Raw genomic sequence first — 16,371 nt, forward strand, 5'->3', positions numbered from 1 at the left:
GAATAAATGTGTTAAGGAACCTGACGAAGCAAACCTACCCTGAAATAGAGATATTGAGCAATATGGAGGCATCATATCAGCTCATATAGTGACGGTGGACATGAGAAATGTCTTCACATGTTAGGTGACAACAGACCTCGTCAATATTTCAATAAGAAAATATGCAGAGACATCACTGCCAAGCCGCTCAGTGGCTGAATTCAAACCTGCGATCATCATGTCAAAAAGAAAAATAAATAAATAAATAAAAGGCCACATCAAATGGGACTGACAGTTTAAAGTCTGACTGAAATCACATGTAGCCATTTTTATAGTCAAAAATATTCTCTAAGTATTTTTTTATTTATTGTTAACAGAAATAAGGTCTGAAATATAACGTGGCATTGACAAATAAGGACCACACCAGCATCTACCCGACCCAAAGTGACATTTGCATGTTGCACATTTACGTTGTTTAATGTAGATGAGCAGCTTAGCTTCTGTATTCTGGTTTATGATATTGAATATCTGTTTGGTTGTTAAATAAGCTAAGGATCAGGATGAGATGCATGTTCATGTTCCTAAGTTATATAAGATGTAGACTCAGTGTGACTGTCTTCTCTGTCTGTGATACAACACTGACATTAAAAAAACATTTGATTGGCTCTATTAAACCACCTATGTAGATAGATACTTAACTCTATTCTGTCATATTAACGCAAAACTAAGGGGTGCCATCATGAAACCAAAAAAAAAAGTGGATTTCTCACTTGGAACCAAAACAGGTGATTTATGGAGATAGATATGTATGCTGTAGCAGACAAAAAAAATGCTATTTATTTTCAGTTGGACTGTAATATTACAGCTTCAAGGATTTATAACAATAACACTAGATAAATGTGTACATGGCTCGACTGCATTGCTCATACATCACACCCACTTTTATACAGATTTTTCTTGCAAACATTGATTTTCCAATTCCGATTGACTTCAAATTCTTCAGTGCTGATAGATCAATTTAATTGTTTAATTCATTTATCAAGCAGAAATACCTCAAATGTGAGTTTGCTCTATAAATTGAATAACTTTGGATTTATGTTTGTTTTGAGACATTTCTTTGTGCTTGGATTATTTTCAGCATTTGATCAGCTCTAATTTAACATACATTTTGGCCACACTTGCCAATAAATATTTGACAATTTTCTCTGATACTGAATAGATTTGCGAATAGGTCTACAAAAATGATCAGCACATGAATAACAGACTGCATATCCTGAGTGAAACCAAATGGAGATCTTCTCTAGTGAGAATCTAACTTATTCTGTAGCAGAGCTGTAGACACACACACACACAGACTCTCACTTCTAGTTTTTATAGCAGACACACAAAGCTTCTTATTATAGTTCTCTGCAAAGGGCAGCAATATTGTGACTGTGGGGCAGCATGGACTCCATTATTGTATTTTGCAGCCTGACATTGTGATTTTAACTCACATCTGTGCTGTACTGTATTGACACTGTAGTACAGTATAGTGTTTTTATCTGACTTTGTTTTGTGCAGATCTCTATATCTGGTACAATCTGAGGATCAGACAAACACAGAAACATACATAACCAACACTTTACCACTAATATCTATATCTTTTAGACTTGTCACAGCACTATGCCATTACATGTTCTTGTAGGTTTACACCAGGCTATAAACTACAAGCTGATTCTGGTGACTTTAGTGTTCATATCTCTCTGTGCAAACCTATTAAGCACTTTAACTTTGTTAACTTTCAAAGGTGCCACAGAGGCAAAGATCATTAATGTTTCTATTTTTGTCTTCTTCTCTTATGACATTAAACTGGTCATGCTCATTTCTCACAGTTATTCTAAAAGATTTGTCACTGCTACCCGCTGAGGAAGAAACTTGTTCAAAGTGCTTCCAGTGTGTCTTTGAATTAAACCTTGTAAAACTTAGAAAAAGCTATTTTCAGAACCTTTTGTAATGAAAGAGTATTGATCGTGAAGCGCACCAGGCTTTGGATTCTGTTAAAGCTTCATTAGAACTATGTTTGTAGAAAGTAGATGGATGATGCAATGTGATTTATTTTTATTAATCCCTATAGGGAACTCCTCTTTTCATTTGCCTCCCTCAACAGAGGTCACAGGTCAGGGTCAACTACAGAACAGCACCACTGGACCTGGTACAGTAGGCATTCAGTGTCTTGCTGACGTGAGGCCTGAACCCTTTACCTCGCATGGTAGTCCGTACCTAACTACTCTCCATCCTGCTGCTCAAAAAAATGTCTTCAAACAACTTTGGAGTTTCCTCTCCTCTCCAGGGTGCAGCTGCTAAACTCATCAGTTTCCCCCCTGACACAAACACGCTGTACACCCAAATTGTCTGGAGAGCAATTTACAGAACAGGACAGAAACGTCTTCGGCCTCTAGTTCACAGTCTTCAAAATCGAGTCTCGGAGCTGCCCCTCTTCAGTGTGTTGCTGTTAAACTCGTCATGCTCAAAGCTCAGATTATTATGTGACCTCGATATCATTAGCAGCTTCTCCCGCTTGCTGTAGTCGCGCCTCGCTGCCACGGCGGGCGATACATCTAACAGCCGCTCCCCTTGCTCTTCCCTGTCCTCGAGCCGCATGTAGCCTTTACTGCTGCCCCGGTTGCCACTGTTACTCCGGCTGCTGTTGCTACGGTCAAGGCGGGGCCAGCTGGGGTGCTTACGCTGCTCCGGGTGCACGCTGAGCATGCTTGGCCCACGCTCTAGGTCCAAGGATTTGGAGTGGCTGCTGAGCATGTGCAGAGAGGAGTTGGAGCCAAAGTCAGTCCTTGCTGCTCCCGGGGAGAGCCAGCAGCCTGAGGTAGAGGAGGGAGCAGGGGAGAGGGATGTAGAGGAGACAGAGGAGCATTGGGAGGAGGAGGAGGAGGCAGAGTTACTCCGGTGTAAGCCCGGTGGTTTGGAGGCCTTTGCAACAGATGCTACAGGAACCACTAGAGACTCCATGGATCTCAAAGGTTGTGACCTCTCTCCGTCTCTTCTCTCTCCTCCTCCTCTATCCTCCTCAGTAATCGCCTCCATCTCTGGTTCGTCAATAACACAGTTGTTGAGTTTTATGACCGGGAGAGTAAACGCAGAGATAGAGGAGGAGACAATAGAGCGTGCATGATGTCCTCCCTTCTCCCCATCTCCGTCCACCGACCACTGGTGGCGAACTGAATCCGAGCGAGCCAATCCAAACCCCGGTCCGCAGAAAGAACGATCCTTGTAGAGTGGCGCCAACAGCCCCGCAAAGCTACAATCCAACTTAGCCTGCTCCCTGTGTCTGTGAAACTCCTCGTCCCCTAACAGAACCTCCTCCTCTTCTGTAGAACCTCCACCTCCAGCCCGAGAGGAGAATGAGAGGAGGGGGTTGCTGGACAATCGTGCTGCGTTATCAGCTCCAAAGGTTCGAAGATCACCAACTTCTCTTGCATAGGTGCTGTTGCGGTGATGTTGCTGTTTTTGCTCTCTCTGCCTGAGGCGATGGATGTCGATGACTGTGGAGTACATGTCTCTCATATGGATTATCTAGTGCAGAAGAGAATATTATTAGTAGCAATAGTATTTTGATTATCTTATGTTTAATATTTCTAACATGTTTATTCTTCTATAATTTCATATTTATGTGCTTATGCTAGATGTTTGTGACCTTGAAATACAGTAGATAGTTCTCACATCGATTACCTAGAATGGGGGAGAGGAGGAGGTGAGGATAAACTGAATTACAGAAGGGAGGGAGAGGGCATAAGAGCAGAGGAAATGTGATCAGAGGAAAATTGAAGAGATATGGTTGGAAGGAGGTTGGCAGAAATATGATTTGCATGTTAGTTATGTAGAGATGATGAATATGGATGACTGCAGTGTGCATGCGCCTCACTTTGTAGAGAGTGGAGGAAGAGCATAAATGAGAATACGGAGATGGGGAGGAATATTAACGACATATTCTATTGACTTGGGTTTTGTATTTTAGAATTGAAATATCTGCTTTGAATTGTTCTTTCATAACCTTTAATAGAACCAGTTTCACAGCACAAATCAGTGTTTCAAACCTTGCAAGGCAGTAAGGGTTCTGTTTATATTCCTTGTTGTTTGGCGGACCCTCAAAATTCACCGGAAAAGTTAGTATTTAATCTCTCCGACACCTTGACATGAGCCCTACCTTTGTTTCTCTGTCTCTGTTTTCATGAAGAATGGCATTAGCACAGATGAATATGAAAATCCCAATGCCCATGGTGAAGGGCCCGAACATCTTCATCCTCTCAGAGTGACGATGTTGTTCCAGGAATCGTGTCACAATGCCCCCAGTCTGCTTGGAGGGTGGATCTGTGTGCAGAACACACAGAGGGTGTCAGGGGTTTATAGTTTATAAACCACGGAGCAAGTCTCTACGTGAACTGACTCCTACCTTGCACATTTTGACTAGTGCTGGAGTTAACGACATTGCCCTCTGTGTCGGCCATCTTGGCTCCATTTCCTTCAGTTTCTGTTTTAGATCCTCCTCCGGTCTGCGTTTTGGCCAAAGGCATGGTTTCACTGTGTGGCCAGTAACCCAGTGTCGCCATGCCAATCCCTATGGCCAGGATGACCAGGCCCAAGAGGAGGAAAAACCCAGAGGCAGAGTACAGGCGAAGCCTGCCACGCACTACCACGACATCTGTGCGTCTCTTCCGCTTCCTAAATGAAAAGTATGGAAAGAAAACAGTAAGTTAGTTTTTGGAGACAAATTAGTAGTGAGATTAAAACTGTGGTACAAAAAAAAAATGTACAGAGATTGCAGAAGCATTTTCATGGATCATGACACATCATGTTTAATTGACATTAAATTAAAACATTAACATTAATGGATCGCATACAAATTAAACTGCTGCCAGTTTCCTGTCACTCAAAGTAATTAGTGAAAAAGCTCATTTGCAATTACAGGTCTTTGCTGAGGTCCTACGAATCTTTGGGTTAATCTTTGCATCAGTAATTACTCAGATAATTACCTGGGGGCAGCCTCTGGCGCGGGGTTTCCAAGGCCCGGCGACAGAGGCGGTATGGGCCGTTGCTGAGAGCGGGCGGAGTCTTGGCGTTTTAGCTTAGCTAAACCTGTAAGCACACCTGCTGCTGCAGTCATACTGAACCTGCGGATACACATCCAGAAGATTGCGATGAGTTTACATGTACAGTACTGATGTAGAGCAGTGTCCTGACAGTTTGTTAAGTCTTTCTAACACACACACACACATGTGCAACTGAAAACACCTGTAAACATCCATTTAGAGACACAGATACACAGGAAGAAAAATATAACCACCTTAAGAACAGGTTAAGGGATGCACATACTGGATGTAATTCTGCATATTCCTCAACCAAAGTCTCCCAGATGCTCTCAATAAAGGAGGTGTAAGACACTTAATATTCAGAGTGCAAGCAGATTGAACCGGTTCCAGGGATAACAGATCTGTTTGTTTTATTTTACACAGGCATGTCATCTCACATACGGCAGTGACCTCTGAAAAGCGGCAGGTTTTTACAGACTTTTACAGAGAACTGTGTCCAACTTTCAGCTTTCTTTTTCCAAGTTTGAGAAATGCTGTTTATAGTTAAGCAGTGATAAAGTTGTAAGCGCACAAAAATGTGCACACCCACTACAACAGTCTCCTCTGTTTGCTGCTGGTGTTTTGTTGTTGAAGGACAGACTTTCAGGACAAACGTTGTATGCCTGTGCCGATGTTTGCGGATTGTAATTAGTCATACACCCCTACGAGATGTTTGTTTACTGCATTCTTCCTGCGTGTATGAGAGAGAAACTGAGGAAAACAGAAAGCAAACAGACAAAGAAGCACACATGGCTTGTGGTTTTGTTCATCTTTTATATATCTTTTATTCAAATCTGTCACTTATTGCTTTTATATTTTGTCGTTTATGTTGTTGTCATAACACTGGAAAGACAGTGCTGAGGTTCTGACATAATATTCAAATGAATCATGGTCTCTCCGTTCACCAGCTGCTCAGATATCTATTCATAGTTATTAAAAGCAAGAGGGCTCAAAACAAACACAGGCTTATTCGGGGAGCCTCCATTTGGGTCTAAATGCCTGTTAATCTGGGCGCACATTAATATTAGCATTGTCTTGTTCAGTACCAAGAGGATTAAACCCACTATATTTAATACTGAATCACCAAGGTTTCAAGCATTTGTCTTTAGATCAAGCTCTGGCAAAGAAACTTCAATGCAATAAGATTAATTTACTGTTTTTGTCAATTAGCTCCATGTAACCACAGTGAACAGTTACAGGTTGGACACCAGTGAACAGCCGTGAAGTGGCAGTGGACACTCATAAGATTGTTTCAACTCAGCTTGAGCACCACCTTCGCATAGAAATGAATTTAACTACTAAAACCACTGAACACTTTCTTGCGCCCACTCACACTGAACACACTCAGGCTGTCCCCAAGATATACACTATACAGCTCTGTGCCCAGAATGGTGGCACAAGACTCAGAAGAGTCAAAGCATAAAATCCTGGATTAGCAAAGTGGTTCTGAGTTACTGTTATAATATTGTTACAAGGGATGTTTTAAGATGCTGGATTTACTGGCTGCTTTATAAATTCTTTCTAAATGTGTAGTGTGATCTTGTCTATGTGGTCGTTTTTTACTAACTGCTTGTCTGTTTTTATGACGTTGTATATTGTTTGGTGAGCCAAAGACAAGTTTCCACCCCAATGGGCGATGAAGATATTGTTTGAATGCAATCGTGATGCATTATTCTGACGTTATATTGTGCAGTAGTTCTTTCAGTATTACTTTTATTAGGATATTACTTATTTTTCCAAACCGTACTGTAGTTCTCTGTTCCAAAAATACTCTGGTACTGTTTTCTCTATAATAGTAATAACAATTTATTTATTCTGTGCCGTGCGTTTGTGTCTCTGTGCGCATGGCTGTGTATCTAAGAGGATAAAACAGATTTAGCATGGGAACAAGAACACACCCATGACCTTCGTCTGTCTATTTTTTTAATTTCTCCCTCCCTCCTTGGTTCCACATCTCTATCTCTTTTTCTCTTTCTTCCTCCAACAGCGCACTACTGTATCTGTAAATCTCTCCCTCCCTCTTCCATTCCCAGCCCAGGCCTGTCAGCTAATGCATTCTGGTTGTGACCCTGAATAATTTTTCCCTTACTTCCTTTTCCTCCACCCCAGCTTTCTTTGTCATCTTATCTCTGTCTCGCTCTCTCTCTCTTTTCCCTCCCACTCTCCTCTGTCCTTTCTGATCTATTTTTAATCCGTCTCTAATTTTAATTTTCTTTTATTTGGTTACTTTCCTCTGTTTTCTTCTACATATCTCAACGCAATAAAATCCGCTTTAGCATTTAGAATCAGACAAAGCTTTTAGTATTTAAAGTAACTGTGAATCACACACACAAGACCAGACGTTCTCTCCTCCTACCCTCTTTTCTCCTTCTCACATCTCGATGTATTTTTCATGTCAGTCATTTTGTCCGTAATACTGCTGTAGGAAAGTGCTTTGCCACAGATGGTGAATCACACAAGGACAAACACAACCGGCCTCTTTTCTCAGGTTTTGCCGTGCTCCCTCTCACTCTGTCTCTTTACTTGATTCTCTCCTTTCACTCCTTGCTGTGCATCAAACAGGAACCCACACAATGTTTCAAGAACAGGGGGAGAGATTTACTGAAAGACGAGAAAGGGATGGATGGGAGCAGAGGAGAAGATAGATATGACAAAAAATAAGAGATAGGCGACAACAGGAGTAGATGAAGACGTAGAGAGATATAGAGGCACTTATTTAATCTCCATCAGCGCATCTACCTGGGTGCAACACTGAGTCACCACCAGAAACTGGAAGTCTGTACAAAAGAGCAGAACAGTGTTTAAAAAAAATGGCGAAAACTGTTTTAAAGGAGACAAAATGGGGCTGGATAAGCGGATAGAAAGAGCAGTCCTGACAATAAAAGGAGAGCAAAGTGCTGTTCCTGTCAGTGATGACAGGACAGAGACAGCAAACAAGCCGAGTGCATCTGTAGTTTTAACAAGGCGAGAGTGAGAAACAAGCGGGGCACAGAGAATAAAATGCAGCCGAAACCGCAACACCAGCCAGCCTGACGAGAAACCACTCAGGCTCTGACACCAAAGGGCTTTCTACTGTGGAGATCCTGTGCAGTGACCGCATGAACTGACCAGTTAATATTCAGCTCAACACCACAACATCCAATCAGCAGGGTCTGTGCTGCACGTCAGCCTCATTTCTGCATGCAGAATGAAAGAAATCAGTGTGTTAGTGTGTTTAAACAGAGAGACAGAGAGAGGTTTGCCTCTTTTGTATCACATGGTGATCGTAGACTGTATAAATATTAATGTTCGTTTTTTTCCCCCCACCTCATATTAGATAAAACTTATGAATAATGTGCTTCATTTTCCACCTCACTACTTTCATAAGCAGTTTTAAATGAGTGTTTAATGAATCATGAATTAGCCTCCATGTGATCACCATATTAATGACGTATTAACTACGTCAGCTGTTTATCTGTGCATGCTCACTGTAAGGCAAGAAAACTATACAAACTATTTGATAGCGAGCGGATTTATTCTGTTGCTGAAGACACTAAAACATTCAGACACACTTACACGAGTTCCCATTTTAAAAACACAGCAGAGATTCCCCCTCTCTACACTGTCACATTTCACCTCTGTGATATCCCTCAGCATGTGTCACATCCTTCAGCAAGGAGATGACTTGTGTAGCATGATAACGACAAATTACCTATCTATAGGAGATGACACGTGATGCATTGTCCCTATAGCAACTACATGTGCTGCTGCTGCTGCTAGGTGACATGTTTCTATAGCAACTACCAGCTGTGCGCACAAGAGTGACAGGTATATCATTAACATTATATCGTGTTAAAAAAAGGGGGTATTTCCCATGGGTCACTTTAGTTCATATTTTTATTTCTTGTGTGTGCAGAGAAAACAAAGCTTTATGTCACAAATGACTCAAATCACTTCACCCCTCTAGCAATGTCAGATAGGTGTGATTGAGAGGGGGGAGGAAATGAGGAGACTGCAAAGGATGCTGAGGTAGAATTGGGGGGTCGGGGTTTTATACTGGCGAGAATAAGAAGAGGTAATGGTAAAAGGGAGACACCAGGAATGAGGAGGAGAGGGTGAGAGCAACAGAGTTTGCCTGCAAAAAAACAAACAAAAAAAAAAAACTCTCACTCAACAGTTACACGTTAGCATTTCGACCGGGGTGTTAATTACGTGTTGTTTATGCGGTTTGTGCGGCAGCTTAACAAACTCTGAATTCCACACGAGTGAGAAAATGATGGAGAGTGTGGAAGAGGAAAGAGAGCAGGACAAGTGGGATAGAAAGACATAACAAGGAGAAGTAAGATGAGGACCAGAAGAAGACAGCCAGAGGGGGAAGTCAGGGAGAGAGAGTGAAAACACAGGAGGTGCTTTGATCTACACATAATCTTTAATTTTTTTATTATTTTTTTACTCTAGAGGGACACTGAAAAAAGTTTGTCTCAAGTGACTCACGTCAGTGGCATCTAATATGGGCACATAGCGTAAGAAGGAAAGATGTAATGAGAGAGGAATGAGCAGGAGGATAAACATGGAGTGTGGTAAGGAGAGAAGTATTTGTATCCATTATGACTCCCATTACAGTTACAGTGGGTCATATGTTTTTGTTGCTGACATAAACTGCCCTGGTAAGGTTAACTGAGGCCAAATGGCTCTAATAAATGTAAAATTAAATACTGGATCAGGGGGATTTTTTCTCACCTGAACTGCATTTAAAAAGGGAAGACAAATTCATTTCTACTCTCTTGCAAAGGCCGCTTGCATGTCTGAAGATCAAATAGACAGTGAACAATATATGATCTTTGTACAATGTGTTAACTAAAATAAAGAGACTGTCAAGTTTTAATGCCGAGGTCAAATTTGAGTACTTTCCTTTTGAGTACACTTAAACCTACGCCTGTTAACTGTAGTACAATATTACTGACAGAGTTCAGGCGACTGAAAAAAAGCATGTTGATAGTCTGATCATATAATATAAAAATGAACTCAGTGTTATATTTTACATTAATGACTTATTCACTGGCATAGCTGCCGTTTCATGTTAGGTCAAGTAAATTATATATAGTATTGTTTAGGGAGGGGTATATAGTATTAGTAACATTTCAATTGTTTCACTTTGTTTGTAGATGTTTAACAGATTATCTATATGTGTCAATGAACACACTGTAACATTGTTTGTGTCTAAACAACCAAATTATAACCACAGTGGTGTCATATCAGAAAACGGTTGTTAAATCTTTACCAATCATTTGTAGGTGGACGGTCCAAATAAAATGTAACAAATAAAGGTCCACTGTGTAAAATTGAGAAGTCTCTATTGGCAGGAAAGTAATAGAATATTCATAAGTATGTGTCTATTAGTGTAATAACCTGAAAATAAGAATTTGTTGCCTTAAAATTAGCTCTTTATGTCTACAGTGAGAGCGTGTCCTCTTCCACGTGGTCCGCCTTGTTGAACCGCCCTTTTTTCTACAGTAGCCCAGCACAGACAAACCAAACACTAATCTAGATATGGTTTTTGCTTTTTATGTGAATTTCGCAGCCAGAGTTTTTTTTCTACATGCTTGGAAGAAGAGGGTGAGACGTGGGAGAGTATTCATTTGGTTGCAATATGCAACTTCACTGCAAGGTGGCACTAAATCCTACACAATGGACTGAATTATAACATATTGTACAATATAACTTCGTACAGTATATTATAGTTATAATATAGAATAGTGTAGTGTACATTTTTCTATGTAAAGGGGTTATACTTTTAATTAATATATATATATATATATATTATTATTTTTTTTTTTTTTTTTTTAAAGATTTTTTATTTAACAGAGACAGCTTGAAGAGTGAAAGGAATGTGGGCAGAGAGAGATGGGGAATGATATGCGGGAAAGAGCCACAGGTCGGATTCGAACCCTGTTGAGGACTGAGCCTTTGTACATGGGGCGGCTGCTCCACCAATTGAGCTAATTGACACCATTTTTGCATAATTTAGCCCATTAACTACAAATTTATATCACATGACTCAATAGATAATCACTTTACCAAATTAGTGCTGGAAAGGAATTGCACTTACAATCAGAGACCGTTTTAGGAAATCTTTTTACTATTTGCCTTTTAAAAAAAGCCCAAACCACCAACAAATAATAGGACAAATGATCCTTTTTTCTTTTTTTTCTTTTTCTTTTTTGCATTCTGGGTTTTAGTTTTCAGACAACTCTCTAATTTGATGCTTTTGGGCAGGCTTTTTTTGATTGTTGGATGTCCCTAAAGATTCCATAAACACACTAGCATTAGTATGCAGAACTCACCCATTTGAAATCACAGTACATTACTATGCAACAATAACGCACATTTAGAAAAAAGAAAAAAGCAGTTTCCAGAGAGGCATAATGTTCACCAGAAACATAAACAGGGATTGTAGTTATAATAGGATGCACACAGACAAGACGACGATGCTTCTTCTTTACCCGGCGGTATGTGACAGGGAAGATACAACAGAGAGATGAGATGACATGTGACACAAAGCTATGGCATGGATTACAACACATGATGTGCCTCACAGCAGGTACAGATCTGTTTGGTTGTGGGGTTTTTTTTTTTTTAAATCACAGTCACATGTGTCACTAATTTACTCTGTTGATCCCTGAAGTGGAATTCTCTGCATTTTCTAAAAGGTCAGAGATCAAACAAGGCAATCTCAGTCTGCTATCCTAAAGATCCCTCCAGTACTGGCTGATTGTGTTGCTTTTGGCTCCCCTGCATCTAGTCATGACATGGATGTGAACTCTGACCAGCTCTGCACGCTTGTGAACACAGCTGGAAATATTTGAGGAGCAGCAACCATCTTAGATTGAGACCAGGGTTCTGAGAGCGAGTGCTCTGCCGCTGCACAGCCTTTGTGTCTCTTTGTAGTTCTGACTGGATTAGCAGTCAATAAATGTGATTTCAGAAGCGTTGGGTGGTTAGTTAATTTGTCTTTATATTTAGTTTGGTAAAATTAAATAAAAGGTTTATTTGACAGAAACGTGACATGTCCTGGACTTCATGTTGTTGTCAAATGAAAATCCCCACCAGAGAACTCTGGGGGTAGGTCTCTAGACTACAGCATGCTTTATTTTTCTGAGATTCTGAAATGACCATTTGTTGCTTTTTTGTGACTACAGTCCTAAATTTGTCCGAACGGCTAGTTAAAAACATCCTACAGGCATATGTGCATGCTGCGTTCTTTAAGATGAAAGGCGAAACCCTAATGTGCATAGACACATGGGTGGTTTCACTTCACGTCTGAATGATTATGTTGTGTTCACATCATTTTAGGACGCATGGCATGGGAGAAAGACTCTTCCTGATATGACTCAGAGATATTTTTTTGTTGCTTTTCCGTATTACGAACACAGAGTTAGAAATATTGCAGCTTTCAGAAAAATCCAGGTTTGTTCGTAATGTAACACATGAACAAATGCAACCCTGCATTGTGAGGAACAATGTCAGTTAAGCTCTCAGTCACACACAAACAAACAACCTTGGCACACACAAAGAACACACTCAGCTCTAATCAGGCAAAAACACCTGTGCAGCTGGAGCTTTTGTAATATCGCATGAGAAAATGGCTTTAAAAAAAAAAAAACTTATCACTGTTGAGTGGGTTCACAATGTGCAGTCTTGTTTTCTACCGTGACACTGATTAGAAATGAGTCACACAATCGACTGGAATTAAATATGATATCTGTAAGTTTGGGTCTGGCTGGCTCCTGAATAATCAGACCACTACAAGAGCCTGAAGCCTGATACTGACTTCGTCTTCGTCTCTCTTCCAGCGTCATTTGGGTCTTTATTTTCAGATTAAAAACAGTGTTTCATGTCTGTTTGATTTGACCAGAAGAAAATTGCCTATCATTAGAGAAGACCGGCGGCTTGAAAAGACCACCGAGAACCCTGAGCAGGAAAGAGGAAAAGGAGGAACAAGAATGAGCAAAGCATAAACAGATAGCGTGTGTGTGTGTGTGTGTGTGTGTGTGTGTGTGTGTGTGTGTTGTGCATCGCTTTACTCCTACAGACTCGTGGTCAACGGTGAGTCATCTGTCTGGAGAATATGTCACTTTGTGTTTTCCCGCTGACCTTTCAGCAGCACATTTTCTGATGTGAGCACTCGTGTGTCAAATCTTCACTATCTTGGTTTGGATTTTCTTTCTCATTATTTTGATGATACATACTGTTTTTATAAGTCTCGCATCCTTCACTCTGCATCGGGGTCATTGCTTCCTGTGATCAATTCAGCTTTTTTTTTTATATTGAATAATCAGATGCACGCGTGTGGCGTGAGCTGGAGTGAGCCCCCTGTTGATTTCAGCAAAATGACTCACTCTGTCTTCCTCACAGTCCCGGTTTTCAGCCAGTCACCCACACTTTCCCTGCAGCACGAGTTGTCCACAGCAGTGCCCCGCAGCACTGGTGTACAAACTAGTGTCCTGGTACCTTTGCGGGGTCTGTGTTTGGACTCTAGCAGCCCACTCTACGCAGTTTAAAGTCACCATAAATATCTTTAGTGCTACATTTATCTTCCAGATACTGAATATCTGGCCCAACAATGACAAAGGAGAAACATTTTTCAGGTATTTTTGAGTATTTTTCATGGTAGAGTTAGTCATTTCCTGGTGAATTCTAAAAAAAAAAAGTTGTTGATGATTCATCCTTCATCCAATGAAATACTCTCTCGCTTATGACCCTGCCGGAGCCGAGTGAGTCCTGTTTAACATGGTCTATAGGTGTTTTGAAAGGCTGCTACATGCTGGCCTGGCTGGGTCTGATTACTGTACAAAAGCACTACTTTAATCTGACATAAGCGGGCAACAAAACTGGGCTCAGCAGTTAGACTGGACTGTGTTCGAGAACCAGGGAAAAACATTACACTACAGAGGTGGTTTACATACTTTCACTGTCCTTAGCTTAGTCAGCCATGCAGCTTACCCAACCGACTCATCCCCTGGATGCCAGGAGCCAAACCCGGCAAAAAATCCTGAGGCTGCTCCATTCTCTACCAGACAGGCTAGGTTGTGTATGGTCCCAGGTCAGACTGTGTTCACTGGAAGGTAGACACTGACACTAGATCACAGCACTACCTGCGGTGCATAGCAGTGCTGGGTGGGAGGGTGTAACGCACACTCAGCTCTGTTTGGTTGTATAATGCTTTCATTTCGTTGGAACTACAATGGATAATTTAACCCCACTGATTTTGTGTAATCTGTAAAACAGGAATGATGTCTTAAAACAGATAAACCTGTTTGCTCAGCTGGTCTGTTGGATGAACTTTTACTATCAGGTGGAGGTTTTTGGGTTTGTGCATGTCTCTGTGGGAGGTGTGATAAAGTGAAGGAACTGTTGACCTCGAGGTATTTAAACAGGATTATCCAATTATCGTGTGAAGGAGGATTAGCTGATACGTCGGCTAAATTGTCAATGGTTCTCAAATTAAACTACATTTGTGCCTGAAATGCTTGGCAGCGTCTCACTGTGAGCCATTATGCATAGTGAGCTCTTCAAACAGCTCTCAAGGTGAGAGTTACTCCTGATTTACAATCATCATCTAAATCACATCAAAGACAATAAAACCACCCATTCATTAAAAAAACAAGAAAAACAAAAAAAGGATCTTGCCCATTATTCCTTCACTTTGACGTTTGACCTTCAGCGTGCAGAATGGTGTATGGACAGTTTGACAACAGACGGCACATTCGTCATGTTTCTTCTTACCTCCTCACCTTAAATCTGAGTTTAAGATGTGCATATAGGAGCGGGATTTTGTGATATCACAATTAAAAGCCAATCATGGTCCAATATGCAAGTTATACAAGTGTGATCCAGGGCACATACACAGTTTTACAATCCATTTCATCCATTTCTGTATGTTTCAGTGAGAAGGAAGAAGCATTGACCTGAGCATTTCCTGTCTTTAACATATCTGGACTGGATCTTTAAATAGGGTTCAAAGGGTTTTGACCAAAAATGAGCACTGGCCCTTTAATGATGATCTTTGACATCTTCAAATACATGAATATGACATCAGACCTTGTTAGGCTACTGAGAAGTTAATTATAATAATTATAGAGTAATCAATGAAACATAAGACAATCTTTGATCCTATTCAAGTCCTTTCCAAAAAACACCATCAATTACGTCAGAAAGATGGCAAATAGATGTAGCTATAATGTTAAACTTCCTCGTTCATCAAATATTAAATGAAACGTCATTAAATATGGATGAGAATAAAAAGAGAGACCGTAGAGCTGTCAGCTTGGATTGCTTCAAATGTATTAAGAGTTGGAGAGGTCAAACAGCTCAGTTCTTACCTTTGCAAAAAAGCAGACCTTTCACTGTAGCTGTGCCATCAGGCATGTAGGGGGATTTGGATGTAGCCTGGGGGAAAGTCAGAAGACATCTTCCACTTTGAGGGCTACTTCCACTGAACTGCCATGATCGAGAACATTCAGATGACAGGGGGACTGTTCAGCTCCCATGAAGGGTTTGGAAACAGCAGCGCAGTCTTCACTCACAACCAGTGTCCTTAAGGGAGACGGTACAAGGTCATTATTACTTTGATCGGGTTCAAACTGGGTTTGCGAGCTTTCAAAGTGTCTTTCAGAGGACTTTATTAAGCGCGGAGCACGTTTTACGCCATATGGAGACAATGTGCGCTCAGGACAATGAAGGCGGTGAAACGCGCTCCTAATTACCACTCAAGGAAAATCCTTGAACACATTCCGCCTATTTAAAGTGGTAAACGCTCATGTTGTAATCCCCCAGTTGGAAAATATTCCTTGTTTCATTGTAAAAGCCGCTGATGTGGAGTCCTTCTTGACTTTAACGCGTAAAACTCTCGCTATCCCGATTTCCGTGTCCAAAAAAAACTTGATTTCACGTCCAAAAAAAGAAGAGAGACGCAACTCTTTAAAAAAAAATCTCAGCAGCAAGTTGTTGCGTTTCAAGTAAAAGCTGTGAGCAATGTAAATCGTATTTTCTTCCCCCTCTGAGCCAGGAAGAGACGAGGCAGCTTCATCCAATTCCTCCAAAGCGCTAGTACGCTTGTGGGAATGTGAGAGGCTTTCACCGTGGTGTGTGCGTGTGTGTGCGTGTGTGTGTGTGTGTGTGTGTGTGTGTGTGTGTGTGTGTGAGAGAGAGAGAGAGAGAGAGAGAGAGAGAGAGAGAGAGATGGGGGGTGCAGCACTGGGAATATGTGTGGTTTCTGGAGTGTGTTTATGGA

General features: G+C 41.0%; 1 protein-coding gene across 1 annotated transcript; it reads right to left on the reverse strand.

Moving 5' to 3' along the window:
• Positions 1-967: 967 nt before the first annotated feature.
• On the reverse strand, positions 968-16,253 carry tmem200a (transmembrane protein 200A). The gene is made up of 5 exons (XM_019279040.2): positions 15,461-16,253; positions 5,004-5,141; positions 4,424-4,692; positions 4,178-4,341; positions 968-3,546 (listed from the first exon to the last, which is right to left on the reverse strand). The coding sequence occupies exons 2-5, from the start codon at positions 5,132-5,134 to the stop codon at positions 2,428-2,430; spliced, it is 1,683 nt and encodes a 560-aa protein (XP_019134585.1). The 5' UTR covers positions 5,135-5,141; positions 15,461-16,253; the 3' UTR covers positions 968-2,427.
• Positions 16,254-16,371: the final 118 nt, after the last annotated feature.

Source organism: Larimichthys crocea, chromosome XI (genome assembly GCF_000972845.2).
Source record: "Larimichthys crocea isolate SSNF chromosome XI, L_crocea_2.0, whole genome shotgun sequence".
NCBI lineage: Eukaryota > Metazoa > Chordata > Actinopteri > Sciaenidae > Larimichthys > Larimichthys crocea.